Genomic DNA, 27,609 nt, shown 5'->3' on the forward strand with positions numbered 1-27,609 from the left:
ATATTACAAAACACATAAGCATAATTCATTGAGCTTATTAAAAAAAAATACATATGCATGTTTTCGATTTCTTATGCTATTGGCAAATACTCTGGTAACACTCCTAAATCAATAGTAAACACTTAACATAGAAATGAGAAAATATTTCCAATCAGGAATTTTCGATAAAGGCGCGCGAATTTGAATTTGAATAAAGAGGACGACACGAAATTACTGCGCTGCGACTTAATGCTGTGAAACTCGAATATCACAATAAAAGAAACTAAATGGTTAAACACATGAAATTGGCACAGCTGCAAAAAATGCTTATGTTGCTTTTGAAGAAAACAAAAAGAAAATAGTATTTATGGCAAACGCAGCACAAAAATTTTGTAGCACAGCCATGACAAAATATAGACAACTTCATTCACTTACGACCGACTGTTGTTTGAGTGTGCTCCAAGTTTATTGCGAATTCGTTTTTGCTAACATTAATATTTGAAACTAAAGAAAATATAAGTTCCAATGCTTATATGGGCGATTGCTTGAAGCCACGCGCCGCATAATCCGAAGGCGCCGAACGATCCGAGACACGGGGATAGCCTTCGTCTCCAGGCAGACACGCCTTGCGCGACGAAATTACACGCCAGCCGCCCTTACGAGTCCAATCCTGCAGACAAATGCCAAGTTAAATGGCTGGATTTACAAGGAGATCAAGAAGGACTCACATTTTGATTGTATTTAAAATAATAGGCACCAGCATAAATGCCCGTCAGCGCGATCAGTGCCTTTCCTGTCCAGTAGCGCACTGTGAAGGCACGTTGGAATCCCTTAAAAGCCGCAATAAACAAAAATCAAATTAATCTATTGCACCGATTACATAATGAGACTCTAAGAGGGCGAAACTCACAAGTGCCGGTGACAGAACTTTGGTAATGGTGTCCAATGGTGCACGGTACAAGCGCTTGATGGGATTGTTGAGTTCTAACTCCAGGGCAGGCACCTTACGTGGTCCATGGTGCAGCTCCTGATCCTTCAGCCACTGTTTGCGCCAAGCGCGTTCATCGGGTGTCATACCAATTAAACGCTCACGTTCGCGCACCATGCGGCCCGCAATGGCCATGGGCTTAACGCCACCCGTATCTGAGGCACCGCCGGCAACCATTTTTCTGTTTCCTTACTTCTGTATATTAAATTATTGAAAAATATTTGTGCAAAGTAAAAATGTTATGAAAAGTACGCACCGATGAAAAAACGAAAACAGCTGATTTCCAATTCACCACTCACAACGAAACTCTGAACAAATGCAAGTATTTTTCAGTGACCAGTGAGAATTTAGCTGGGTTGGTGTTCCCAGTATTTACTTTAACTGTCTATTAATAAGATTCTTTAAGTAGATTAACCTTTTGTGTTTATTGTTCAATAAATAAAAATAGTAGTTGAAAGCCCTGGGCTGGGGTTTTTTTCGATAGCATTTGGCATTTCGCGCAGCGCCATCGCCACAGTGTGGGCCAGCAGAACATTTAGGTATTTTAGATCTAGTATATTTCATGAGACTTGAAACGCATATTTTTTAAATTTATCTTGTGGTCACATCCCAACACATGTGTTAAGAAAGCTCTTTTTTAAGAAACAATTTATCTAAAAGAGTAACTACAATAATAAATGATATGAAATTATTTATGTGTAACTAAAAGCATGATTTTTGCCATTAGAAATTGATGTGCTCATAAATTGTAAAAACAATTATGCAGTAATAGTGCCATTGATGTGTTCCTCAACCGCAATTATTACCTAGAGATAACGCGTGTATTTGTATTTATTTAGACATTCCATGTTCGCAGTAAGTGTTTTGAAAACAGCAGAATACAATTTAGTAAATAAATGTTCAATGCTTTTCTCTTATGTACAGAGCAAACATGGAATCCAAATACATGATTAACAGCAATGGCAGCTCGGGAATGGCCTCCGTGTTCCCGATGAAGCGCAAAATAGAACCGATGAAGGAGCAAAACTCTATCAAGAAGCCTAACTATTTTCCGCCCAAGCAACAGCAACAACAGCATCAGTACGGTAAAAACGTGATGAAGAAGAACACAATTGAGCAGGATCGCAAGGCGCTGCCTGTTTACAATTGCCGCCAACGCATCCTCAAGGAGGTGGAGGCCAACGATACTCTACTGATCATGGGCGAGACGGGTTCAGGCAAGACGACACAGATACCGCAGTTTCTGCTGCAGGCCGGCTATGCCACCAATGGCATCATTGGCATCACGCAGCCACGTCGCGTCGCTGCCATCACAATTGCCAAGCGAGTGGCGCAGGAGCTGTCGTGCAACGTGGGCGACACTGTGGGCTACACGGTGCGCTTCGAAGACACGACGACGGAACGCACACGCATTCGCTATCTGACCGATGGCATATTGCTCCGCGAAGCCATCCGCGATCGATTATTGCGCAGGTATTCTGCTATTATGCTGGACGAGGCGCACGAGCGAACTGTGAATGCGGATGTGCTGTTTGGCATAGTGAAGGAGGCGCAACAGGAGCGACGCAAACACAAAATGGCCAAGCTGAAGCTGATCATTACCTCAGCCACCATGGACATTGATCATTTCGGGCAGTACTTTAAGGTTAAGGGCATGTATCTGGAGGGACGCACGCATCCGGTGCGTGTGATGCACGCCAAGGAGTCACAGGATGATTATATACATGCTGCCCTGGTCACGCTATTTGATATACATCGTCATGAGCCCATAAATCATGATGTGCTTATCTTTCTCACCGGCCAGGAGGAGATTGAGGCGTTGGCTCAGCAGATTCGACAGCTGGCGCGGATCAATAACTCGGGCCCGTCGGATGTGCGTGTTTTCACGTTGTACGCGCAACTGGCGCAGGGCAAGCAGCTGGAATGCTTTCTCCCGGTACCCGCGAATACGCGAAAAATTGTGCTGGCCACAAATATTGCCGAGACATCGATCACCATACCGGGCATTCGCTGTGTCATCGACTGTGGCTACGTCAAGGAGAAATCGTTCAATCCTTCCACAGGTCTAGACACCCTGAAGACTGTGCGTATCTCACAGGCACAGGCCTGGCAGCGCAGTGGACGTGCTGGACGGGATGCCCCAGGAAAATGCTATCGCACCTACACCAAGAGCAACATGGAAAAGTTTAGGTCTGCCGCTCAACCAGAAATACTGCGTGCCAACTTGACGTCGACGGTGTTGCAGCTGCTGGCGCTGGGCATCGATTGTGCCAGCTTTGATTTCATCGATCCGCCACATCCGGAGGGCGTGCAAAGCGCCTACAAGGCCTTGGAGCAGTTGGGCGCCGTCAAAGCCGCTGCGACGCCACCCGCAATAACGAGCACGGGTCGCTTGATGGCCCAGTTTCCCCTGGATCCGAGATTTGCTAAATTGCTGCTGGCGGCTCCCAGTTTTGGCTGCATGGAGGAGATGCTCAGCTTGGTGGCCGCTTTGTCTAGCGACAATGTTTTCATTGGACACACGGATAAAAGTGAATTGGCTGCGTTGGCACATGCCAAGTTTCAGTCCAAGCACGGCGATCATTTGACACTGCTCAATGTGTTTGCGACATTTCAGAAAACGGATAAACCCAAAGTCTGGTGCCATGACAACTTCCTGAACATTAGGAATCTAAACTACGCCCGCAATGTACGCAATCAGCTCGTTGAAATATGCAACAGAATTGGCCTGGCTTCGAATAGTTGTGGCGACAATTTAGATGCAGTCAAGAAGTGTCTGCTGACGGGATTGTTCGATAACATGGCCACGCTTCAAAAGGAGGGACACTACCTGACTCTCAGTGGACGGGTGAAGGCCAAAATCCATCCATCCAGTGTGCTGCACGGCAAGTACAAGCCACAGTGCATCCTGTTCAGCGAGATGGTGCAAACGGAGCACAATTTCCTGCGACAGGTGACGGAGATCAGCGTGGAATGGATCGAAGAAGTGCTGCCAAACATGAAGTTTAATATTAAATAATCGCATTTGAGTTTGGTCGTAGAATCGCTTCCTTCTATGGAGTGATATATTGATCGGATTGTCGGGGGAGAATAGATTGTCCGCAATTTGAAACGAAGTTTGGAAAGGACACGCTCAGTTAGTTGTGGCTAATTCCTTGAACATTTGCAGGGAATCATAGTTAAGACTCATTTCCTTCTTTACTAATCTTAAGTACATTAATGTTAACGTCTTTTAATAACCATTGCTTTAATTATAAGCCCTAACCATTTTTTTTAAATGTAGCAGAGTTAAATTTTCTAGTTAAAACATAATAAAATTATATTGGAACATGAGAAAAAAAAAACTGATGTATCATTCAGACGATTGACGATGTCAGACAACATATTTGAGGCGGGTTTTAAACAAAACCAGTTAGAGACATCTTCCGAAACTGGATCTCAGACTTCTTTGGTTATTAAGATTAAATGCGCTTACTGTGTGAAGGCCAAGAAAGATATTTTGCAATATATATATAATAATATATATAAGTAAGAATAGATTTTAAAGATGTGCGTCGATTCCATACGTATAATCGATTAAGTTAAATAAAAATGACGTATGTTAAATATTAGGCAAAAAGGCCTTATCTATCTAGAATGTAGAAAAAAACTGGTTTGGATAAAATCAAACTTTTTAGGATCTACGTTATAACATCAATTTAAATGTATGCAAATTAAACCGACGCTAAAGACGCGTTCCAACCATTGAAATAAGAACAAATCGAATCAGTTGTATTTGACAACATATTAAAATATTCATATATTACATGGTATATTGTATATATAGTATGTATATATTCACATAACGATTGCACAAATAATAAGTAGTTAAACGAGACAAAACATAATTGGGGCAACTGAGTTATAGACAAGTTGCGCTTAAGTACTGAAAACTATGGAATTTTCGTGCTTTTATCTTAAACATAGTATAATCGTATTATATTGAAATTGAACCAAAATTGTGTATACACAAATGAAACTATCCACATTCATCAGTCTATATGTACATATATATATATGTATGGGTCTAGAGATGTCCTTGCAGGGAATCACGCAGATACACGGGACTGCTGAACGATTTGCCCTCGACAAGATGGGCGAGATTCTCGCCAGCATAGCTGACAGACGGTGCAATCTCACAGATGTCACCGTGCACAATGCCACCGGCATTTTCAATATATTTGCGATGCAACCGATGCAGATCGGCACGCGCTGTGCTGGGGCAATCCTTGCCAGCGGCATCAGCATTCTTAAGTGCACTGAACTCCTCCTCACGTGGCACCTCCATGGCCACAAACTTCTCGGCAAACTCAAACACATCGAAGACGAACTTTTCGATCTTGATGCCATTGGGTTTATCGGGCGTCAAGCGTTTGCCGGCATTGTCCACAAACGGTATCTTCTTCTTGGCCACATGCAGCTTCAGTTCACGCTCATAGGTGCTGCCAATCTTCTGCAGGAAATCGGCGGTAAAGAAGTGATTGCATATGTTGCCCGCACTGAAAGTTAAGCGTCCATCCGAGTTGCGCATCTCGGCGGTCTTGGCAGAGATCTCACTGTACTCCACAACCTGGTACTTGCCATCCACAATGGCCACCACGCCTACAGCTTCATTAGGCGCTGACTTCTCCACCACTTTGGCCGCGCAGTCGGCCTTCTCCTGAGCACAGTAGCCAATGAAGACGGGATCAGCCACCTTGATCAGAATATTGTCCACGCTGTGTGCGTGCAAATAGCGAATGCCCCGCTGCTGCATGTCATCAAGAATTCCCGAGACCTGCATGGCCCGGTAGATGCCACCATTGCCATCGGGAGAGCGGGACACGCGATGCTTCTCGTCAAGTATGATGCGTCCATCGTAGTCGAAGCATGGCAACGATCCCTGCTCAAATAGCAGCACGTTCTCCTCCTGCAGACCAAAGTAATTGTTGGCCTCAAAGTACGCAAGAGTCGGTTGCTTGGTGTGCTCTGATGTCATTATGTACCACACAATGTGTCCCCGCTTGCCGGTCAACTCCTCGGCCAACTGGCCCAGTTTTAATATGCGCTCGGCCTGAATGCGGAAGAGCGTTTTATGCGATTCGAGGCCAACATCGTACATGCCCTTGGGCTGGTCAAAACCGAGTCGTGTGCCTGCAATGAATTGCATACATTTTTTAGATATTTATAGATTAAAGATATAATAATCGGTGTCAATCGACTGTATGAATTTATAGATTTAGTTAAGATTGCAGTCCTTAAAAATTTAATTACAAATACTAATAGATAGAAACCAAACGGGTTTGAATTTTTTTTTGCAAACAATAAATATTTAATATTTGTTGCTACCTTTATACTTTGCAGTAGCTATGTAGTTTATCTTTTAAAAATTGTATTTATAATTATTTGCAGATTATTAATATAACAGTATAAATTGAAAGTAGTTTTGTTATTTTCTGATTTTCGAAAAAAAAATAATATTTTAACACATATTAATAATATTTACTGTTCTTATCTATACAATTTTAATTATTGTATTATAATTTATTATTATAAAAAATGTAAACACATTGTAAAAGGATAAACTTGAAATATATATCAATTTTCTAAAGGAATCTTTGCAAGTTAGCTCTTAACTCTGTACTAGAGCTACATACATACATACATATGTATACCTATGTATGTATACGTATGTCAAGCTTAGTACAAGATTTGTAAAGAACACAACTCAAAGTGCTGAGAGCCGTTATTAGTTATTTTATCGATAAGTATTTATCGACATTCCAACGCATATTTTGTAAAGTACAAAGGACACATACAGCAGTACTAACTACATTATCTGTCTGATCTCATGCAGAAAAGGCGACTCTTTAAAGTGACTATCTTTCTTTGCTGGGCTCCCAGCCGGTTGACCTTAAAAACTCGTTTCTTTTATTTCCACCATGGTTTCGCTTTCAATAACCGTTGTTTTGTTTTTGTTGCAACTCTTGTAGCTATTTAGCATTTAAACCTGTCATAAGGTCAGCTATACACTACCGGTTATTCAATTAATTATTACTTCGCTTTTGTTGTTAATTTTGTTTTGTGTGTTTTTTTTTTTTTAATTTGTCAGCTTGGAGAACGCGAGATTGTTATCGATAGACAGCATATTCGGTGACAGTTGGCAACGCAATGCCGCCTACAATTTTCACCGTTACTTAGAGTTACGTTACGTGTCAAAAATACGTAATAAATGTAACCAACAAAATGCCAAGAGGCTAGTGGGGTTGTTTGTTCACATCTTTGTTGTTGATTTTTCTTTAAAGGCAATTACGTGATTTCGCTTTGCAGCAGGCTAAAACATTATAAACGGGAAATGTCAAATGGCGCGCAACAAAAACCAGAGCTTGAATTCAGCAAAACAAAAAAAAGAAAGGCAACTGGGAATGGAATAAAGTCGAGAGTATATTGGCTGGCCATAAGAATGGCTTAAATTGTTATTGCTTTGTACTGTTGCTGTTTGCTGTGTGGCGTGTCTTGCACACTGAATTACAAATTACAGGCAGCAACAACAACGTCACAGTGAGACCAACAACTACAACTACAGAAATGACCGCTGCATGAGTGGGCAGCAGCTGATTGAGCTCATTTGTAAATGTGTGTGTGTGTATGTGAGCTTTGCATGTGTGTGTCTGTAAATTTGATGGAGCATTTTTATATCAAGCTAATTAGCTTTTTGAACACAAACACACAGAGAGACTTACAAGTCTGCATTGTTGCTGTCTTTGCAAATATTTTTTTAATTTACATTTTCTTTATTGCATCTCAAGGCGATTGCGAACAGAAATAGTTAAAAATATCTGCAATAACAAAGAAACAAAAAACAATCTATCTGCTCTCTGTGTAGTGTGTCTATTTATCTAATATCTGTTATGTAGTGAAGGCAAACAACAGATGTTTATCACGCAACCAATTCATTATTTGTTTGATATTCGATGTCAAAACACAAAAATATCTAAAACATCTGATAGATTTTTAATTTTTTTAATAAACTCTCTCAATTTTCATTGAGATTTAATGACGAAAAAGACAAATTTTTGATAGGAATTTCGATTTGTTTCGAAAAAAGTATATCAGTTTTCTAACTGTTGATAAAGCTTCTTATATTCAGTGATAGTTTGCCCGATTTCCCCTTTATTTCCTGTAAATGTATGTGCTATAGATAAGACAATGAACACTAATATATATACATATATGTGTATATTTGTATATTGAAAGGGAGATGCCTCTATTTTTGGCAACCAGGTATATAACACGTATGAAATCCAACTAAATCCCACAGCCCCTGAGCAGTTGATGCACTCATCAAATAACAATTGTGTTTAGATTGCAATGAAGAGAAAGAGAAAAGGGGAAAAACTCACCTTGTCCACCTGCCATAAGCAGCACAGCGACACGCCCATCGCTAATCTGTTGAAGTCCTTCCTCACGATACGAGTTCAATTTGTCCTCGCTAGTGCGGGCTATCGATAGTATTTGGTCATCGGGTATCGGCTGCAGGCGGTCGTCCAGTTTGATGCCATTCTCGTTCATCGAAATGGTGGCGCGATCAAAATACATTTTAATCTCGTTCAAATTGAGCTCGTTTATATCCCGCTCCAGAGCGGAGCGTTCATCCGTTGTAAGCTCTGGCCAGAATTTCAGTAAATGCTCCTGGCCCACCTGAGCGAGTCGTGTGTGCAGCGTTTGGTAATCTGTCATTGTTGTTGCTGTTGTTGGCGATGATTTAATTGCTGTTGCAATAGTGCAAAAAAGAAAGCAGCAAAGAGAGGGGGAGAGAGATAAATAGTGGAGTTAGTGGCAATTAGCTGGCAAATGTTTATTTTGTTGATGAAGTAGTGTGTAGTGCCTCTCTTGTCTTTTTTTTTGCCTATTTATTTTCGTTGTATTTGTCTAGCGCGATAAAATGTTGATAATGACAAACAGAGACACGAACCGTTCGTTGTACGTGGTAACCAATCCGCAACTGAGCGCCAATCGATCGCCCTCTGTGGTTTTTCTTGCTCACAAAGTGGAGCTGCCCGTCGAGTCGAGGCGACGGCGACGTCAACGCTGACGTCGACGCTGACGCCGCTTAGTAGCGGCTGTTGAATGGCGTGCGCGCATGTGTGTAAACAAGCAGGTATATTTACATACATATGTATTGTATTGTGACTGCCTGTGTGACTGTGTTGTGCGCGCTTGTATTTGTGCGAGCTTTGACGTGCTTGCAGGCGCATATTAATACCACGGTAATATGGAGCAGACTAACACACACACTTAAGCTTCTATCTGACGTTAGAATTAGATAAAAACAATAAAAGCAATGGAGAAATACTTTATGACTGCTCTTGGCTTTTAAAAAAGGTGTGATATTCAAATTTAAATACCCTTAGTATATAATGTATAGCAGTTGGAATTATTCGACATGCAGACTAAAACTGAATCATTGAGTAATAAAAATAGCGGAAAATTATTGTAATTCGAAGCATCCATATGCAAATGGTACCCTCAATTTCAATTATATTTTTAGTCAATTTATCATTTTGAGCAATTGCAATGGGAGCTGTTGAAATCATTTTAAACAGAGGTATTGCAAAACTCAACGGCCCTGAACATTGCAGCAAGTGAAAGTAAAAAACCGTTGCGCTTGGAACTAAACAAAGAACCAGGAATGCTAAAGGGCGATGCCTAGAATAGCCCAGTTCCAGTTCCAGTTTAAGTTCCTGCTGCAAACAAGTTTCGTCAAGTGTGAAACTAGTTTATGGACAATAATTATGAGTTCAAATCGAATGGCATTTACGTAAATGCGCCAAAGAATTGTCAAAAATTAAGAAAAAAAAAATGCGAGGCCGGTTTAGCATGATTTCATTTTTTGTTTTTGCCACGAAGCGTCGCTAACGTTAACTTCGACTGCATTACACGTAGGCAATAAACCGCAGAACCCACACATACGTACATATGTATGTACATATGAACACACGCCGACGCACACAACCACAGACACACCTACAACGCCAAAAAAGCGGAACAATCGCACACAAGCATACCAATGTGGATGTGTGCTTTTAAAGATAACAAGAGTTTGTTTATATGTGGTCAGAGACCCGCCCGCTAAGAACTTTTTTTCCATCACAAATTCGTCTTATCGTTCTGGGTATTCCACTTATGTTTTTGCGTCCATCTTATCGGAAGTTTTAACTCACCATTTCGCAGCAGGCGCCCACTATTCGTGTTGTGTTGTTGTCCACTATTATTGTTGTTGCGACCCATTTCTGATTGTAACCTACAAAGGCACCCGTTATCCATCTTCCCGCAGTTTGTGCGCCTCAAACTCAGTATTTACACAGTGCAACCACTTGTTTTTTGATTTCGGGATAATTAAGGCAACATCTTCTAGGCGTTGGTTGCACTACAGATTTTTGTCAACGTCTTACGTGTATAATACTTTAATAAAAAACAAGTGGCAAGCACACAAACAAACTAAAAATCAATGCGATCCCGTTGGCCAACTGCAAGGTGACCACAAGTGGAATTGCAATATATGCTAAAATATGCCGTATCGCTGGTTACCCGCAATTTTTGAAAGCTCAAAAATAGTTTATTCTTAAAATATTTGTAACATCAAGAATACCATCAAAATTACAGAATCAACATTAAAAATGAAATAATTTTAAGAAAAATGCAAGTCTGAACGAAATTTCTTGAATACAAATGGTAGCAAAAGTAACCGCAAAAGCTCGGAATATACATATTTTCAGTATTTTTTCATCTAAAAGTAATATACTACATTTGTGAAGCTGAGGTATCGATACTAGTGTTGAGCGACAGTTTACAAGTATTTTTAAGTACTATACGTGTGATAGTTTTATTTATTTATACTTTTTTTTTGTATTGAATAAACTAAACACTGCCTAAAATAAAGCACTTGTTTAGAAATAAATTACACCTAAAAATTTTTATTTGGCAAATTTTTTGTTATAATGGAACCAGTCCGCACCAATCTATTTGAAACTCAAATTTTGCGGGCAAAGAAAAATGTTTTTGTTTTTTGGGCTTTTAAATATATTTACATTAATTATTATAAACTAAATAAAGCATTTTTGTTTTTAATACATGTAAAGACTACAACAAAAAGTATGCATGTATATATAGTATGTTTCAACTACAATAGGCGCTATTTTTTATGTTGATGGAAGGTTTTTCTTGTTTTCGCATTCGCTTTCGACTGCAGCATGTGGGCATGCAACAAGGGCGTAGTCTAGCCGCAAGCAAATTAGAAGACTACACGTATGTATGCATGTGTTGTTATGGTTTAAGCATAGGCATGGAAATACAGTTAGTTAAGAGCGCACTTGTTGCAGTTATACACGAAATAATCATAAGCAGATCATTTAAATATCGAAAGAAATTCATTTACGTTCAAATTAAAAAAAATTAAACACACACATTCTAGGCTTCTGACTCGTCATTCAAATCGATGAGCGTCGCAGCAGTCGCCGCATTTCCCTCTGTCCCCTGCTCACGATTCGTCTGTTCTTTGGGCGGCGGCGCCGGCATCGGTATTGCAATTTGGCTCATCGTACTGATCATTCGCGGCTCAGACCGCGCCGTTGTAATAGGCTGTGTCGCACTGCTACTGCTGCTTGGCTTGACAAAATCTGGCTGCGGTGCCTGCGCCGCTCCATGACTGTGTCCAGCTCCTTGACCATGACTATGGCCACCTGCATGACTGTGGCCAGAGCCATGACTGTGACCAGCCGCATGACTGTGTCCCGTTCCATGACTGTGATGCTTGTGCTGCTGCTGATGATGGTGATGTTGTTGTTGCTGCTGCTGAGGAAATGATTTGGGCAGCTGCGCATGTCGCGTGGAATCCGTGGCCTTAAGTCGCTCACTCAGTGCCTTGAGAGCAATTTGTCTGTCCAACATAATCAATGATTAGGCAGTGTCAAAACACAAAAAAAAAGGCGACTTACCGTCTACGCTCAATATCATGTGGATCCACGCCTGGCATTTGCACAGAGACCGAAGTTAAGCTGGCCGTTGAAATGCTGCGCAATGGCGTTGGCGTCTTAACGACGCCCGCACGCAAACAGCACCTATAAATTGGGTTCACCAGAATGCTGATGAATGGCTGAGTGACATTCGGAAAGAAGCTGACGAATGTAAAGCTCTCCGAGCTGTCGCCTCGTCCATTGGGATGATGCTGATAAAAACGCAAATAGATCCAAGACACAATTGCGCCAGAGGCAAACATGGCAGGATAAGTGCCATCCAGCATACCAATGGCCCAGCCAATGATGGCAAAGATCAGCACCGTAAGTGGCACGTTGCTGCAATAACAAATAACTGATAAAGCAAGTTATCTTTATAGTTACACCTCACTTACCGATTGGTTAAACGCCCGTAGCGTGTCTTAAAGATCAAATGATCGGGCATTATCTGGCGCACAGCAACACAAATGCCAGCCACATAGCCAGCGAGACCATGAATATGTACATCGAACAAAATGGTTGGGTTCTTTGTCACCATATAGTAGAATAAATAGTAAATCGATGTCACCAGCGAGACACCAAAATTGCTCAGCGCAAAGAACTTGAACATCTCATACTGTCCCCAAAGGGGCTCCAGCATTTTGCCGCACAGTCCCACAGTGATAACATCGACAATCACCTCCCACCAGTGCAGTTCGATGAAGCAGAACGTGAACGCTGTCCATATCCAGAACTTGCCATTGGGCAGAATGTAGCCAGGCGTTACGCTCAGCAGCAGGACCGCGGTCTCCGAGTAGGAGAGCAGATAGCCAAAAGTAGTCACCAGACAGATCAACGTTATCACCGGCGATGTGTTGTGCAGCAACGCTGTGAGCTGCTGCTTTAAATACGGCACGTTGCGCGAAAGTGGAGCTGACATGGCAAACTCAACTCCCAACTCGTCTCCTGATGATTTTGGTGTATGTTTGGTTTGCTTTTTCTTTCTGCACTCTTCACTCGCATGCAGTAAATCGCCGTGTGAGAATGCGCTTGAGCATGTGTGCGTGTGTTTTGTTGCGTTTTTTATTGTTTAAACAGCGTCTATAGTTGCTTATTTTTATTTATGATTATTTTTCCATTTTACAGCTAAACAATGTGTGACCAAATTTTGCGAACGCAGAAATGCCTTGTGTTGTCAGCAGCGATGCGAGGGAAATTAGGTCGATTGCCTCGATAGCTAAAATGGTATTATGGGTATTCCTGAAGCATAATAAACCGTTACTTTTACAAGCAGAAAAATTCAATATTATTAAAATTCTAAATTAAAACAATTTTGAAATTTTAAAATTAGTACACTTATTTACAAATCTGAGCTGAGTAAAAGGCTTTTTCTCCATTGCTGTCCAGTTTAACATAATTTTATTTAAAAAATTACCCCAACTGCCATTAGTTTAAAAGATATTGTATTGCCAATGCGCCAACTAAGGAAGCCAAAACTTCCATAAGTTGCAAACTTAATGTTTTTTTGTCTCTGACTATAAAATACATATGTTGTAATTAAAAAATGTTATCTAATTTACGTTTTATTATTATTACAATTTGTATGTTGCATGATTTTAATGTTCTTTTTCATGTTTTATTCATTGTTTGTTTTAATAATTTCACGTGTAATCATCAATGAATCTAAATTATATTATTACACTCAGTTAAAACAAAAAAAGTAATTGCATTGAAATTCAATCAATCCAAAGAAATATTGAACTTAAGCAATAAAGTCTCACATTTGAATACAAACTAATAGAAAAACGATTCTTGTCGTATTTAAACACACAATTAATATTTATGTCAGCCTGCAAAGTAAACAGCCTTATGATGCGATATTGTGTGGAAGTTTTCGAACCGTGTAATTTGCATAGATGGGAGGGGGCGAAGGGCGGAGCGAGCAGGCATGTGAGAAGTATGATGAAGTATTGTGTTTTTGTTGTTAATGTAGTTGTTGTAAACTTTTACAATTGTACAACTGCTTAGAACAGCAGCGTGCCCATGCCACCCATTTCGGATTGCTCCTTAACGAAGATTTCGAAGTACTGATAGATGATCGTCACAGCCAGCAGGATACCCGTGCCGGAGCCAATGGCGCCCAGGAAATCGGCCATAACGGACAGAGCGCCAATACACAGACCACCGAAGGCAGCGGCCGTTGGGATATAACGATTCAGTTCATGAATCATTGAGTTCTCACGATGGCCACGCATCACCATGTGTTGTTCCTTCAGTTGCTTGGCAACCTATATTTAGAAACGATTGAAAAATAGATTAAGTAATGAATAATCCCTTGAAGAAAGTCGAGATTAGACTTACATCCTTGGCTGAGCTGCCAGAGACATCGATCCAGGTCTTGGAGAAGAACGCACAGGAGCCCAACATGAAAACAATGTACAGCAGCGCATGAATGGGATCGGTGAGAATGTGGCCAACGCTCTCAGGTGGCGACAGATAGTAGCACAGACCACCAATGGGATAGGAGCGAGCTGGGCCGCCACCACCAACATCGGCCCACACACCGAGCAAGTTAATGAAGAAGTTGCCCTGGAACTTGACGGCCAACATCTGGGAGATGACGTACAAGTTGGAGACAAGCGCAGACTGCAGAATGATGGGAATGTTGGAAGTGTAGAAGAGCTTGATGGGATAGCTGCTGTACTGGCCGCGATAACGGGCGCTCTTGATGGGCAAATCCACACGGAAACCTTGGAAGTAGATGACCACAGCAAACACCAAAATGGTGGCCAACAGGTTCATCAGATTGGGCAGATTCTGGCGATAGAAAGCCTCACGCAGGGCGCGCACTTTGTCGTTGCGGGTGGCCATCAGATGGAACAGCGCAATCACAGCGCCTTCAAATTCGGTACCGCGTCCGGTTGTCACAGTGGTAGGGTGAAAAGGCCTTCCACACGATGGTCTCGCAAATGTTGGTGGCAATGAAGAGGGAAATACCAGAGCCGAGGCCATAACCCTTCTGGAGCAGTTCGTCGAGCAGCAGGACAATAAGACCGGCGGCAAACAACTGAATGATGATCAGCAAGCAGACGCCAGCGCCAATTTCCGATGGATCACCATACATGCCAGTCATCACATAGACAATAGCCTGGCCAATGGTGATGACCATACCGAAAAGCTTCTGGGCACCGTTGAAGAGCGCACGATCCTTGGGCGTATCACCGACCTCAATGATCTTGGCGCCAGCCAACAGCTGCATAATCAGACCAGATGTCACAATGGGGGAGATACCCAACTCCATGAGAGTACCACGATTAGAGGCGAGAATCACACGAATCCAGTAGAAGGGATCCGCGGAGTCGGAGCTCATGATGCCGAACAAGGGGATTTGGCAGCACACCAGGAAAATGAATAAAGTGATTGCTGTCCATAGCACCTTTTCTCTGAATTGGATCTGCAAATAGACGAAAAGTAAAAACAAATCTTATTTTAATAAATCTCATCTTTGCTTATCAATGGAGCATTTAAAGTTCACTAAAATAATTATTATTAAATTAATTATTCATAAAAATATAAATTATAAATAATTCAGATACATACAAGAAAAAAAAAACATTTAATTTATTTAATTGAAATTAATTAAATATCAAATTTGAGTAACACTTATTTTTGTTTATGAATAAAAAAAAAAAATATAAATACATTAAATGAACAAGCCAACTTCGTAAAAACATTTTTTTTTTTAAAGCAGGTTCGAATTTGAAAATAAAAAATTACCCATTAATTGCACAAAGTAAACCAAAGCGTAAAGTTCGATTAAAAAAAACAATGCAGCTATTTATTTAATTTAAAAAAAAAACCTAACTCCAGAAATTTATTTCAAATATTAAAATAAAAACAATTTATTAAAATCATGGTCATGAAACTGTAAACTACCGCAATTTTTTGACCTACATGCTTTTTTGGCGTCTACGTGTGGACGTGTGTAATAACAACACAAAAAAAATCAAGTTTTGCTTATCGTGCTCATCATATGGTCGTGTCAACAACAAACCCGAAGTTGACGTCGCCAAGCGTCGGGTGCTCGCTTCGTGCGAGCCGAAGTTTGACATTTCCACGTAGTATGCGGTATTGCATTTGTGTTTGTCAAAATGTGTGTACGAAATAGTAGTATGGCAACAAGTAGTCAGGGAATAGTACTAGTATTTGATAAGAATAGTAGCAAACGAACTTAACTTTTCAATTTCATGAATGAAAATGTAATTAAAATGTATTAAATACTTTACCTAAAGAAACTGTACATATCGTTTCATAAAAATACGCAATATTATTTAAGTAATAAAATATCAGTACATATTAAGACTTTTTTAATTTTTAGAACGTGAATATCACATCGTTTTATCAAATTATAGCACTTTAGAATAAATGAATTATTTTTATTGTTGTGTGTTAAAACAACAACAATTTACTGCGTCTTTCTGTGTTTATGTGGTCTACTACGAAATCACGAAATTGTTTGCGTGGCGCATCCGACTGACAAGTGAAAGCAAAATCGCGTGCGCTGGCAACACTGGCACATGGCCGAACAAATTAAACAAATTGTAAACGCCAAACTTTAACACACAGAAACTATTAATCACTAAATTAGCTTTTCTTTAATATTTATGCCTAAATAAATTGTAATGTTAATTACTCATACATACCTTGCGCTCGGGCTTTGCAATTTCTGGCAGTATACTGCAGAAGGGCTTAATAACTTCAAGGAATTTAACTGCAAATAATGAATGAAAACCAAATAAGAGATCGTTGTTAGCTTAGGCAATGCAATTTCGTTCGCTTTTAAGCCTGCACTTAACACAATTAGCGGCAGTGTATTCAACTTTTTTTTGTATACGTAAGCAAGTATTTTTTCGAGGGTGTTGCCGACGCCGCCACTACTTTGTATTGGGTAAAGAGCGTTTGCGGCATTTTCACAAAAGAAACTCGCACTTTCGTTGGGGGTTGTACTTACTTCCCATTGTGTTTGACTTAATATAACGATCGGCAGGGAAGTAAACTTATTATTTGATTGCTGCACTTTCTACTCAAAATTTAGAAAGTTTTACTCCTCGTTGGGAACACACTTTGCGGACAAAACGACCGCTTCAAATGACGAAAACCGAATGAACGATGCGGGGCAAAACGATAATATACGAAGTCTGCACGACGTGTCATTTGCACATTCTTTTACACTTTCCAACACTGACTGCGAGAGTAATAATAATACCCCGTCAGATTTATCGAAAGTATATATGGCTTTTTTATTTCAATAAAATAAGCTAAACTTCATCTTTTGCGTATTGTACGATTACAATATTATTATGTATATTGGAATTTCTCAAGAATATTAAATCAAAATATTAACAAAAATTTGACAGTTCTCAATGTCATGTTAACGCAGATATGAGACCTAATGTTAAATTATATCGATGGGTTAAGATAACACTTGAGCAGGAGGGTTTTTTAAACCAACTAATTGATTTAAACAAATCGACGAATTATCTTAGCGCCAATAATAACACATCAAAGAATATTCTGTAATGATGTAAAAAAAAATCTTCCATATAAGTGATCGAATTTCTGAAATTCGTGTAAACATCTTGATGTTTAAAATCACCGCCTTTTTTTATGTTTTGCAAATATATCATATAAAGTGTGACCGGTTTTCTAAATCTTGCCGTTAACATTTAGATCAATACAGGTGTCATAGCTGTTAGGATCTATTTTTAAGTAAAATGGGCTTAGTCACAATTAAAATTTAGTATACATATATAAAAAATAATAATTAATAATATCATAATAATAATTTGCAATGAAAAATCGCCGTTCAAAAAATTGCAAACCCATCAATATGGCTATCGATATTTCTCCACTTTTAAACGACATGGCATCACTGTGTGCCGTAGAACTCTACAAAAAGCAGAGCAACCTAGCCTGTGAAAACAAATGCAAAGCAACAATACAAACACAGGCGAAATCAAATTAAAAGACACAGACGTAATAATATATGCGTGAAAAACTAGCTGGCAACAATAATAGTTGCTTGTGTTGATCCAAATGTCAAGAAAATCTAGCAAAAAGAGACGCATCAAATAAAATCTAAGTGTTAAGTGCTATTTTGACTATGACTTCGGTTATATATGTGAATTCGAGCTCGGATTCGGAGGAGGAGGTAAAAGCGCCAGTGACAGCGCCAACGATTAGTTGGTGTAGAAAAGTACAGTTGTATTTTTAATAGGTTTTGTGCATTGGTGTGCGCGTATTAGTGTTGGCGTGCGTGCTTATACATATATGTACATGTATGCGATTGTGTCTGAACGCCTGTGTGTGTGTGTGTGTATATTACAAATTGTGTGTACGAGTCTTTTTCGCGCTGCTTTTATTGTTGCTCACATACACATACACGAATGCAAGACCAACAACACACATCGCGACACAAATACACTTGCACACATTCATATAGCTGCCAATGTTGCCACTTCGATTGCAGGAATTACTGCTGCACTTGATGGAACAATTGAAAATGTTAAATATTCTAACTGAAACCAGTTGTCTATGTGTGTGAAGATGTACTTGTGTGGATAATGAGTGTAATTTGCGACGCAATTAGAAACATTTTTATCGATTTAGCGTTTGTTTACACGCTGTACAATATTTGCTATGCATAGCAAGCAAAAGGTGTAACTCTACACTGCATTTGGCGGCGCGCTCGTAAACTCTACACCCATTGCCACTCACACCGCTGCATCTGTGTTTTTGTTTGTTTTGTTTTTAAATGAAATTTAAAATGCAAGCACCACCAAGCAACAACCAACAGGTCGTTTTTTAAAGTGTTATCACTCATATATTTTTAGGGCCCACCTGATGCGAAGCGTGCGCGTCGTGATCCCGCTAAATTGACCACATCGAAAGCTTTGCCCTCCAAACTATTGCAAATATCAAAAGCGCCGACTACAACACCAACAACACAATTGACTCCCGCGATCAAAGCTTCAGCAGCATCTGTGATTGGAGCGACAGTAGCCGGTGCCAGGGCTACAATTGGATCCTACAAGTAAACAAGTTTCCAACTACAGTGGTTACTGATTTAGCGGACAGACTTTTTCATTAACATTTCGTAGAGATTTTAAATAAACGGTGACTCTTTTGAGTGGCCGCTCACTGACATTTTAAAAGACAGCTAATTTGATTTAGTAAAAATTGATAATATTAAAAATCATGGAATTAGAGCGACAATATTAATTTGCTAAGTTATTTAATTTAATTCATTTTATTTAGAAATGTTCTCAGTAATTTGTAACTTAATGATCATAATGAAGTTCAATTCTTTGTAATCATTTCAAAATTGTTAAGACAACTTTTAATAGAGGACGCTTTGATAATATGTTATAGAAATTGTGTTATCAATTTGTGTTAACGTATTTTTCTTTTGCAGGTCCATGCTCTTACCCAGTGGCATAACGGTAACCAAGCACAACAACAGCAATGGTAGCCTCAGTATCGTTAGTCGGAAACCGTCCGTGGAGAACAATAACAATAATAACACTAGTAACAATAACACTAGTGTGAAGGGAAAGCCATTAAAATTATCACTGGTCTCTCAAAATACCAGCGTCTGGCCTAAGGCACCAACAACGCTGGCCACGATAACCAGTGTGCCTAGCCCATCAACAGTCAAGCAGCTAACGCCGTTGGCGAAGGGATATAACAAGGTACAGCAACAAAGACTACCCCACCAGCAGCAGCAGCAACAACAACAACAGCAGCAGCAGCAAAAAACAGCGATGGTGCAGCAGAAAGTCGCAACTCCAATGCCACAAAGGATGACCATGTTAGCGCAACAAAAAACAGGAAAACAAATGGCATTGCAGCAGCAGCAGCAATTGAAACAGTTGCAATTGCAGCAGCAGCAACCGCAGCAAACGAAGCAGCAATTGTTGTTGCAGCAGCAGCAACAGCAGCAGGCGAAGCAGACATTGTTGTTGCAGCAGCAACAGAAGCAGCAACTGCAACTGCAGCAACAACAGCAGAAACAGCAAGTTCCATTGGAGCAGCAAAAACAACAACAGCAAAAGCAGCAGCTACAATTGGAACAACAAAAACAGCAACTGCAACAACAGAAGCATCAACTTGTATTGGAGCAGCAAAAGCAGCAGCAACAGAAACAGCAGCAGCCAAAGCATCAAGTGCAGTTGCAGCAACAGCAGCAGCCAAAGCAACAACTACAACAAAAGCCACAAATGCCACAACTGCAGCAAACGCAGAGGCCACTTACAGCTTTGACACAGCATAAAGCTTTAATGCAGCAACAGAAACCGCCATCAACGCTGTTGCAGCAAAAGACGCAGGCACAATTAAGAGCACAACAGCAAAAGAACTTGGTTAAACAGCAGCAGATGCAGGCACAACAGCGATTGCCCACTTTGCAGAAACAAACAGTGACCATCACACCAACAACAGCAACTGCAACTTCAGCCACTGCTCAAGCGCAGCAGCAACCGCAACAGAAGTCACCTCAATTGCAAGTTGCTGCGACAACAGCACCTCAAAAGCAGCCACTGCCGGCACACACTGCCACAGCATTGGCGTTGCAAAAGCAAAAACAACAGCAGCAGCAACAACAGACAGCTTTGGCGTTGCAGCCGGCAGTTGTGCATAATGCTGTAACTGCTGGCAATACAACACAAATGCCACCATTGTTGGCAAAGCTGACGCCAATGCCAATACTGAGCAAACAGCCGCTAAACAAGACGAGCACAACAAACACCAACAACAACAACCTTAACATCAGTCTCAGCATTAATAGTAGCGCAGCACGCACTTTGCCCTATAAGACGAAGCCAACAATAGCGAGCAATACACCGCTGCGAAGCGTGCAGCAAGTCACCACCAACAGTAGCAGCAGCAGCAGCAACACCAACAGCAGCACACCCATTCAGTCAATAACAGCTGGTGCAACTCCACCATTGCGTCTGCTTGCCACACCGCCGCATTGTGCTGCAGCACTTAATGAACCGCTGTTGCTCAATCTGCCACCCACAACAAGTATAACGCCTCAACTGACACCGACAACAACCCCGCCACCGTCGTCGACAACGGCAACAACAGCAACCGTGAAAATGTCATTCCCCGGTGCCAGCATTTCGCCTGTGACAAAAACTCCAGCGAAACGTGTGCAGCCCATCACTGTACTCAAGAAATCGGATGAGGAGTGGCGCAAGCACATTGCGCAGCAACAGCAGCAGCAACAACAGCAGCAGCAACAGCAGCTGAATAAGCCAAAGGAACTGGAGTCACCTACAATTGTGCTAGTGGAATCGCCGCCAACAACGCCGCCCAACGACAAAGTGGATAATGAGCCGACGAAGCGAAAGACGCCGCCGAATGTTGTAGCTCCAGCAAGTGCAACGGCAACAACAACGACATCGGCAGCAACAACGACTGCAACTCGTGCACCGTTGGTCAGTGAATATGCGTCATTGTTGCAGCTTTGTCGTGAGACAGACAAGTCCAAGGACATGGAGCGTTTGATAGAGATTAAGCTGATGAAGCATTATTATAGCGTCCATGAGAATTTTGTGCGCTCGCGTGGCTTTCGCAAGCAACTACAGCAGGCCATGGAACGCATACGCAATGAGCCTGACATGATCTATGTGCATCTCAAATGCGTAGTCGACGAGCTGAAAGTACGACGTAAGGCTAAAGCGGTGCTGCCACTGCAAGAGGATCTAGCTGAAGAGAAGCCACAGCCGCCACAGTTGCCAGCAGCAACAGTAACAGCAACAACTGAAGTGAAAGCAGCTGACGCAACTGCACCACCGATCACGCCCAGCACTGGCAACAAACGGACCGATGAGCGCATCAGGAAACTCAATCGCACATTGTACACAATTACGAAGCGTATTAGCGCCTTGGAGGAGGCAGACGTCGATTGGAATGACGATGATGACTCCAGCTATCTGCAGGTTGAGCGCTACAAGAAGCGCGCCTGCCAGATCTATGAGAAAATCTGTGATTTAACCGGTGAAAGTAAAAGCGCCCATCGACAGATGAAGCAACCTATACTATTTAAGGATTCACCCTATCCACAATTCAATCGGACTCTATCGGCATTCGTGAATCGCATGCACGAATTTCCCGATTATTATGATGTGTTGCAGCTGCTCGAGCACTGCAATAAGGACAAGGATCTGGGACTCGCTTCATTCGAAATGAAGCGCATAGGTAAACAACAAATGAATCTCATTCATAGCATATGCAATTCAATCATAATTTCTTTGCAGCTCATGATGCCTTTGTTAAAGTGGGTCGATTGCTGCAAGCGCGACGCAAGACTGATCTCTACGAGACCGTAACACATTTTACGGCAAACGCAAAGGATCCGGCAGCAAGCGATGCCACGCTGTTGGCCAAGCTAAACGAGAACAACAAGAAGCAAACAAAAATCAGTGATATTCTGGAAAAGTAAGTAAAACTTGGAACTAGCAGAATGATGCAACAACCTAATATTTTGTGTGTGGCAGATTTGCACGCGAGCAGGATCTCAGTGCAGAAGAACAGAGAGAGGCACGTCAGAAGGAGAAGCAATTACAGGCTGAAAAAGCGGCGGCTAACGAGCAAGGCAACGTTGCCGCTGTCGATGATGACAAACCCTGCACCAGCGCACAGGCGGCTCAAGCGGCTGCCGAGGCGACTCAAACTACTCCAGCAACAGCACAGATCGTGGGCGAGAACGAGAAGGAGAACGAACTGACGAATGGAGTCAAGAAGCCGCTAGGCAACTGTGAGATTGGAAGTGATAGTGACGACGATGAGGAGGAAGACGACGACGATGACGAGGAATCGGATGAGGATGTCGATACATTTGTGGACAATTTCAAGGCAAACGGCGATGTATCTGACGCAGAGTCCGAAACGGAACTAAATGCAGCACCAAAGACACTTGACGCCGCGGCTGCTCATGTGATAGATAATAGTGAAACGAGAGTCAAGACTGCTGCGCCCATCGATAACCTTGCAATTGATGAAAATGTTGACATTGAAGAAGCTGTCCAAGCGCAAACGTCAACGCCAATTGCTAATGGCAAGCTTAAAGACGCACCAACCGCCCACATGCTAAAGATTATGTCCGTCTCTAGTCTAAATGCCAGTGTCTCTCCAAATAGCAACAACAACAATAAACCCCAGCAGGCAACCCATCAGCCACGGCAGCAGAAACAACAGCAGCAACACAAACAGCAAAAGATGTTGATAGACACTGAAATTGTCATTTCAGACGAGGAGTCATAGGTATTCCTTATGGTTGAATTCGAACTGCAGCGTATTAGTTTATGATTTAGCTAGAATTTATTTATTTATCATCATATTGCGCACAATTTGTTATACTTTATATACGTTAGTAGATTTCATTTTCCATTTATTACATATGTACGTATATGTATTATTACGTAATTTAATATTTTTATGTAACACGGCACGTTGTCGATGCTGTGACCTATAAGTTTTGGTTTTTGTGCGCAAAAACCCTTAGATAGTGTACATACGGAATACAACTACTATTACGAATAAGTGTGTTTTACAAAAACACTAATGTCATAAGAAATAAATGAAATTAAATCATAAATGTCACTTAAAAGGTATACAAATTTGCACAAATGAGTGCAAGATGTAGAATGTTCATTGTAACTGTCGAAAAAAATAATTATTGAAAGGTCTTTAACGTATTTTTTGTTAAGGTTAAATATTATACTTTTTTCAAATTATTTATTTTCATATTTAAATGCATTTGTTATATACTTTTCAAATTATTTATTTATTGTGAGGGAAATTGCTGGGTTTAAAGTAATAGGTTTTTACCAATTAGATTTAAACAGAATGTAATGTTAAAGTTTTTTCAAATATGATTTATTTATGCATTTTTCTGTTATGGATTTTGCATTTCATTTTTTACAAAGGTGCAGGATACATAATAAGGAAATTTTAGCGCAGATACTTCAAATTATTTGAATTGAATTAAAAAGAAATTAGTAAAATGTATGTATATGGAGGTACGATGTATTAACATTTCGGTAACAAAATAGGTTTGTTGTGTGAATTATTTACTTTTCATACCAGATAGAATTTATAATTTTATAGTAAGTTGCAGGGATCCTAAATAATAAATGTTTAGGTTAATTCGGTCAGCATGGGCACGATTCCTTGGGGCTACTCTCTTTTTCTGGTGAAGTGTCTTGCAAGGCTTCTAAGATATACTTGGTAATAGGCGAATCGTCATTAGCTGTTTCTTCAATGATATCAAAGTGATCGTATTTATCGAAGACCTTGAAAGTAACTTCAAAACCGGCTTCTTTCAAGTAGTTGGCGAAAACGCGACTCTGTTCAGTGAATGTTACACTTTCATTTTCAGCCGATATCACATGAGATCGTAAACTACTCCACGATGAACCGTCAGCATACCATGGCCAGAGCATAGGGGAAACCTCTATAACACTCTCGGCATCTAGGCCGAAAATATTGTTGGGATTCACCGCATCCAACTCCCAAAGCTCCCGCAGATCATAAACGCCGCATATAAAGAAGACCACTTGCACTTTTCGACGTCGCTCCTCAGTGATCAGATCAGGCATATGTAACAATTGGGCCAGAAGATGGGCACCAGCCGAGTGGCCTGCGAAGCTAATCGCCGTTGTTTGCGTACGCTCAGCATAGTCAAAGATCCAGAGCAGAAAACTGGTAAACTGCTCCAGCAATTGGGGCAAAGTCACTTGAGGACAGTTGTTGTAGTCCATAACTGCGACTCGATAACCACGATCTACCAGAGGTCCTACCATGGAGCCTGAATGGGACTTGTCTAATATTTGCCAATAGCCGCCATGCACATACACGATAAGAGACGAAGGTTCAGAGGTTGCTTCATCTTTATAGTAAACATCGACCAATTGACGATCATCTGAGCCCCCATATCGCAAATTATGAACTTTGATGCCAGGTTTTGTAGCTAGATCAGCCGTCTCTGTTTTGAAGTAACAAAAAACATATAAAACCTGAATTCAGATTATCTCTCTCTTGCACTTACGCTTTGATATTACATTTACGAAATTCTGTTCAACTGCCAAATTTGGTTCTGGTTGATCTTGGAATCTAACTGTATTATAGCTAGGCAAATATTCCCGCACTAAATCAATGTTTTTCTCTTGAGAATTGTACATAATAACGCCAGGCAGTATTAATTGCTTGCAAAATTTCAACAATATGCTACGATGTTAAAGCGACCTTTTTCCAAATCGCAGCAATCAGTGAATGTTAATCAGAGTAGCAGCAAGATGGACAACAAAAAATATATATTATTTTAAACTTACAGCTTGGTTACACTCTTAAATCATGCTATTAGGCGCCATTTATTTAAAAGTTTACTTTTATTAATTTATTAAAAAAAAATAATTAATATTTGCATGTTTTCTTCAATTTATATATAAACAGACTATATGAATTAAAGAAATACATATAAATCTAAATGAATAACCGCAGTATTACAGATTCAATAAATATCACAATTTATTAATATACTCAAAAATACTTGCGGTGTTTTGTATAACTGTCTATTAACTGTTTATTCGTTATCGATAATATGTATCAAAACAAACTTCTAAAGTTGCCACATGGTTTTAATTTGAACATCTGGTCCAAAAAAAAACTAAGTGGCAACCTTACGACTGAAAAGCCAACTCAGCTTATAGTTTACATTTCGCTTTACCACAGAAAATCAATTTAATTTGCTAAAAAAGAAATATGAGTCGAGCGCAACACAACGACGACGATGTCAACTCATCGCTCTTCGATGCCCGCAATGAATACTACATTGGCAACTTCATGGGATCGATTAACTTTGTGCTTCCGGAGCAAGGAACCGCAGGTGCTGAATTACTTTCCTACATGTATTTGTCATATTTGGCCATCGATTCGGGTCGCATAATTGCCTCCGACATCAAGGAGAACAACACGACACCCTTATTGGCACTGCGTCTAGTGCACGAAGCATTTGAGCAGCCGTCGCGCACCGAGGAGCTGCTGGAGAAGCTCACCGACAAGGTGGCCAGCGAGGAAGATGAGACAAACATTTGGCACATTGCCACCGCCATCGTTTACTGCTACGATGGACAGTTTGAGAATGCTCTCAAGATTCTGCATGGCTCTACCAATCTCGAATCAATGGCACTGTCCGTTCAATGCTTGTTGCGACTGCAGCGCGTCGATCTTGCTAAGCAGCTGGTGGCCAAGATGCAGGAGATTAGCGATGATGCAACGCTTACGCAGTTGGCGCAAGCTTGGGTTGCCTTGGCGCAAGGCACGGAGCAAATGCAGGATGCATTCCACATCTATCAGGAGTTCTGTGAAAAGTTTAAACCAACTCCAGCGCTTTTGAATGGACAGGCTGTTGTGCATCTGGGCTTGGAACGCTATGAGGAGGCCGAAGCTGTGTTGCGAGAATCGCTGACCAAGAAACACAACGATTACGACACACTGATCAACATGTTGGTGCTGGCGCACTTGACGGGCAAGTCGTCCGAGACGATCACACGTTACTGGGAGCAGTTGAGGCAATTCCATCCAAAGAGCGACTTCATCACCGATCTAGACAAGAAATCAGCCGAGTTTGATCGCCTCTGCTTAGAGTATGAGCCTAGTAGCGAGCAATTGCTTGCCGTCTAAAAGAATATTCTATTTCCAAAATATTACTACATTCATGTATAAAACTTTATATTCATTAAATTACAAAATACAGAATTATTAGAGATATATTATAGATGAGGAAGTCTTCCATATTTCAATAGCTGTGGATTGAGAAAGGGGAAACGTTAAACAAATTGAATTAAGTAATCATTTTGAGCGCTTACTTTTGTTTGAAACCATATTTCTTGCGCTCGTAAAACAAGTCTGTCTTTGAGCTGCCCAGATTGACAATTTTAGGACAACCATCGCGCTGCAAGTTAGGTATTTAATTAGCAATGGAGAGGGATTAATGTTTAATGTAGGTCGCACTTACATCCTTCTCTTGTATAGTGCAGGATTTGCAGTAGTAGGCATCAGAAACGCCGGGACCACCGCATATAACGCAGCGTCCCTGATATGAGCCATAATTGCACTCATCACAAATGCGCACCAAGGTACAAGGACGCACATAAGAGTCACAAATTACACATTTTCCATCATCCTTTTCACACAACCGGCCAATGGCTGCACGTGAAAAGAGAACGTAAACAATAACAGTTTTAAATGGCGAAATTTATGGGTTTTCGAGTAACTTACCAACGCCTGGCTGTTTGCGGCAGAAAATCAAGTCGGGATGATGCTTGGCCATATTATTAGTGTATTCCTTTTATTAAATTTAGCAGAAAACAACAATAATCCTCAATTTTCATACGTTTTGCACAAATTGTTAGGTTCAATGTGGCCGTAATTTCATAAAACAAAAATCCTAGCCCCGATAAAGAATCTTTTTGCCGCCATGTTTTTGTTTTTGCAATTCAAAAATTCTTCTTTAAATTAAAAAAAATTCAATAAGTGTCGGTAATTTAATAACTTAAATTAAAT

At 40.7% G+C, this 27,609-nt stretch overlaps 9 protein-coding genes across 11 annotated transcripts; 3 read left to right on the plus strand and 6 right to left on the minus strand.

Moving 5' to 3' along the window:
- Positions 1 to 405: 405 nt before the first annotated feature.
- Positions 406 to 1,376, minus strand: LOC117563574 (uncharacterized). The gene is made up of 4 exons (XM_034241960.2): positions 1,224 to 1,376; positions 890 to 1,162; positions 708 to 809; positions 406 to 649 (listed from the first exon to the last, which is right to left on the minus strand). The coding sequence occupies exons 2-4, from the start codon at positions 1,142 to 1,144 to the stop codon at positions 509 to 511; spliced, it is 498 nt and encodes a 165-aa protein (XP_034097851.1). The 5' UTR covers positions 1,145 to 1,162; positions 1,224 to 1,376; the 3' UTR covers positions 406 to 508.
- Positions 1,377 to 1,564: 188 nt separating this feature from the next.
- Positions 1,565 to 4,313, plus strand: LOC117563573 (ATP-dependent RNA helicase DHX33). 2 transcript variants are annotated; one of them, XM_052002389.1, is made up of 3 exons: positions 1,613 to 1,628; positions 1,695 to 1,822; positions 1,892 to 4,313. In XM_052002389.1, the coding sequence occupies exon 3, from the start codon at positions 1,899 to 1,901 to the stop codon at positions 3,984 to 3,986; it is 2,088 nt and encodes a 695-aa protein (XP_051858349.1). In that variant the 5' UTR covers positions 1,613 to 1,628; positions 1,695 to 1,822; positions 1,892 to 1,898; the 3' UTR covers positions 3,987 to 4,313. The 2 variants fall into 2 exon arrangements, with proteins under 2 accessions (XP_034097849.1, XP_051858349.1); XM_034241958.2 differs by having other exon boundaries at positions 1,565 to 1,822.
- A 423-nt stretch (positions 4,314 to 4,736) lies between these two features.
- Positions 4,737 to 10,521, minus strand: LOC117564785 (UDP-N-acetylhexosamine pyrophosphorylase). Of its 2 annotated transcripts, none has more exons than XM_034243693.2 (3): positions 10,210 to 10,521; positions 8,389 to 8,757; positions 4,737 to 6,139 (listed from the first exon to the last, which is right to left on the minus strand). In XM_034243693.2, the coding sequence occupies exons 1-3, from the start codon at positions 10,310 to 10,312 to the stop codon at positions 5,034 to 5,036; spliced, it is 1,578 nt and encodes a 525-aa protein (XP_034099584.1). In that variant the 5' UTR covers positions 10,313 to 10,521; the 3' UTR covers positions 4,737 to 5,033. The 2 variants fall into 2 exon arrangements, with proteins under 2 accessions (XP_034099584.1, XP_034099583.1); XM_034243692.2 differs by lacking the exon at positions 10,210 to 10,521 and adding an exon at positions 8,961 to 9,067.
- Positions 10,522 to 11,317: 796 nt separating this feature from the next.
- Positions 11,318 to 13,229, minus strand: LOC117563960 (transmembrane protein 115). Its single transcript, XM_034242536.2, has 3 exons — positions 12,396 to 13,229; positions 11,983 to 12,339; positions 11,318 to 11,924 (listed from the first exon to the last, which is right to left on the minus strand). The coding sequence occupies exons 1-3, from the start codon at positions 12,917 to 12,919 to the stop codon at positions 11,456 to 11,458; spliced, it is 1,350 nt and encodes a 449-aa protein (XP_034098427.2). The 5' UTR covers positions 12,920 to 13,229; the 3' UTR covers positions 11,318 to 11,455.
- Positions 13,230 to 13,381: 152 nt separating this feature from the next.
- LOC117563959 (protein transport protein Sec61 subunit alpha) lies at positions 13,382 to 17,161 on the minus strand. The gene is given in 5 exon segments (XM_034242535.2): positions 13,382 to 14,267; positions 14,341 to 14,916; positions 14,918 to 15,433; positions 16,683 to 16,750; positions 16,991 to 17,161. Coding segments are annotated over 5 exon segments (1,431 nt in total). The 5' UTR covers positions 16,998 to 17,161; the 3' UTR covers positions 13,382 to 14,003.
- Positions 17,162 to 17,941: 780 nt separating this feature from the next.
- Positions 17,942 to 23,730, plus strand: LOC117563642 (daxx-like protein). Its single transcript, XM_052002385.1, has 5 exons — positions 17,942 to 18,190; positions 18,873 to 19,072; positions 19,454 to 22,242; positions 22,302 to 22,482; positions 22,542 to 23,730. The coding sequence occupies exons 1-5, from the start codon at positions 18,143 to 18,145 to the stop codon at positions 23,305 to 23,307; spliced, it is 3,984 nt and encodes a 1,327-aa protein (XP_051858345.1). The 5' UTR covers positions 17,942 to 18,142; the 3' UTR covers positions 23,308 to 23,730.
- A 230-nt stretch (positions 23,731 to 23,960) lies between these two features.
- Positions 23,961 to 25,312, minus strand: LOC117563365 (kynurenine formamidase). The gene is made up of 2 exons (XM_034241664.2): positions 25,094 to 25,312; positions 23,961 to 25,030 (listed from the first exon to the last, which is right to left on the minus strand). The coding sequence occupies exons 1-2, from the start codon at positions 25,224 to 25,226 to the stop codon at positions 24,198 to 24,200; spliced, it is 966 nt and encodes a 321-aa protein (XP_034097555.1). The 5' UTR covers positions 25,227 to 25,312; the 3' UTR covers positions 23,961 to 24,197.
- A 399-nt stretch (positions 25,313 to 25,711) lies between these two features.
- Positions 25,712 to 26,821, plus strand: LOC117563366 (coatomer subunit epsilon). The gene has a single exon (XM_034241665.2). It carries the CDS (start codon positions 25,807 to 25,809, stop codon positions 26,725 to 26,727), a length of 921 nt encoding a protein of 306 aa, XP_034097556.1. The 5' UTR covers positions 25,712 to 25,806; the 3' UTR covers positions 26,728 to 26,821.
- On the minus strand, positions 26,735 to 27,475 carry LOC117563367 (PHD finger-like domain-containing protein 5A). The gene is made up of 4 exons (XM_034241666.2): positions 27,325 to 27,475; positions 27,062 to 27,252; positions 26,913 to 26,998; positions 26,735 to 26,849 (listed from the first exon to the last, which is right to left on the minus strand). Exons 1-4 carry the CDS (start codon positions 27,374 to 27,376, stop codon positions 26,843 to 26,845), a joined length of 336 nt encoding a protein of 111 aa, XP_034097557.1. The 5' UTR covers positions 27,377 to 27,475; the 3' UTR covers positions 26,735 to 26,842.
- Between the last annotated feature and the right edge of the window lie 134 nt (positions 27,476 to 27,609).

This window comes from Drosophila albomicans, chromosome 2L (genome assembly GCF_009650485.2).
Source record: "Drosophila albomicans strain 15112-1751.03 chromosome 2L, ASM965048v2, whole genome shotgun sequence".
Taxonomy (NCBI): domain Eukaryota; kingdom Metazoa; phylum Arthropoda; class Insecta; order Diptera; family Drosophilidae; genus Drosophila; species Drosophila albomicans.

Coding starts and splice junctions, on each gene's coding strand:
- LOC117563573 (XM_034241958.2), top strand. CDS start 1,899: ATGGAATCCAAATACATGATTAACAGCAATGGCAGCTCGGGAATGGCC.
- LOC117564785 (XM_034243693.2), bottom strand. CDS start 10,312: ATGGATAACGGGTGCCTTTGTAGGTTACAATCAGAAATGGGTCGCAAC. Junction 8,758..10,209: donor TGGGCGCCTGCTGCGAAATG/GTGAGTTAAAAC, acceptor CTATTGCAACAG/CAATTAAATCATCGCCAACA. Junction 6,140..8,388: donor GCTTATGGCAGGTGGACAAG/GTGAGTTTTTCC, acceptor AATTCATTGCAG/GCACACGACTCGGTTTTGAC.
- LOC117563365 (XM_034241664.2), bottom strand. CDS start 25,226: ATGTACAATTCTCAAGAGAAAAACATTGATTTAGTGCGGGAATATTTG. Junction 25,031..25,093: donor CGTAAATGTAATATCAAAGC/GTAAGTGCAAGA, acceptor ACTTCAAAACAG/AGACGGCTGATCTAGCTACA.
- LOC117563367 (XM_034241666.2), bottom strand. CDS start 27,376: ATGGCCAAGCATCATCCCGACTTGATTTTCTGCCGCAAACAGCCAGGC. Junction 27,253..27,324: donor CCGCAAACAGCCAGGCGTTG/GTAAGTTACTCG, acceptor TTTCACGTGCAG/CCATTGGCCGGTTGTGTGAA. Junction 26,999..27,061: donor GCACTATACAAGAGAAGGAT/GTAAGTGCGACC, acceptor CCTAACTTGCAG/CGCGATGGTTGTCCTAAAAT.
- LOC117563642 (XM_052002385.1), top strand. CDS start 18,143: ATGACTTCGGTTATATATGTGAATTCGAGCTCGGATTCGGAGGAGGAG. Junction 19,073..19,453: donor GCTACAATTGGATCCTACAA/GTAAACAAGTTT, acceptor TTTCTTTTGCAG/GTCCATGCTCTTACCCAGTG. Junction 22,243..22,301: donor ATTCGAAATGAAGCGCATAG/GTAAACAACAAA, acceptor ATTTCTTTGCAG/CTCATGATGCCTTTGTTAAA.
- LOC117563960 (XM_034242536.2), bottom strand. CDS start 12,919: ATGTCAGCTCCACTTTCGCGCAACGTGCCGTATTTAAAGCAGCAGCTC. Junction 12,340..12,395: donor TACGGGCGTTTAACCAATCG/GTAAGTGAGGTG, acceptor TTGTTATTGCAG/CAACGTGCCACTTACGGTGC. Junction 11,925..11,982: donor CATGATATTGAGCGTAGACG/GTAAGTCGCCTT, acceptor TATGTTGGACAG/ACAAATTGCTCTCAAGGCAC.
- LOC117563366 (XM_034241665.2), top strand. CDS start 25,807: ATGAGTCGAGCGCAACACAACGACGACGATGTCAACTCATCGCTCTTC.
- LOC117563574 (XM_034241960.2), bottom strand. CDS start 1,144: ATGGTTGCCGGCGGTGCCTCAGATACGGGTGGCGTTAAGCCCATGGCC. Junction 810..889: donor AAGTTCTGTCACCGGCACTT/GTGAGTTTCGCC, acceptor GCGGCTTTTAAG/GGATTCCAACGTGCCTTCAC. Junction 650..707: donor ATTTTAAATACAATCAAAAT/GTGAGTCCTTCT, acceptor ATTTGTCTGCAG/GATTGGACTCGTAAGGGCGG.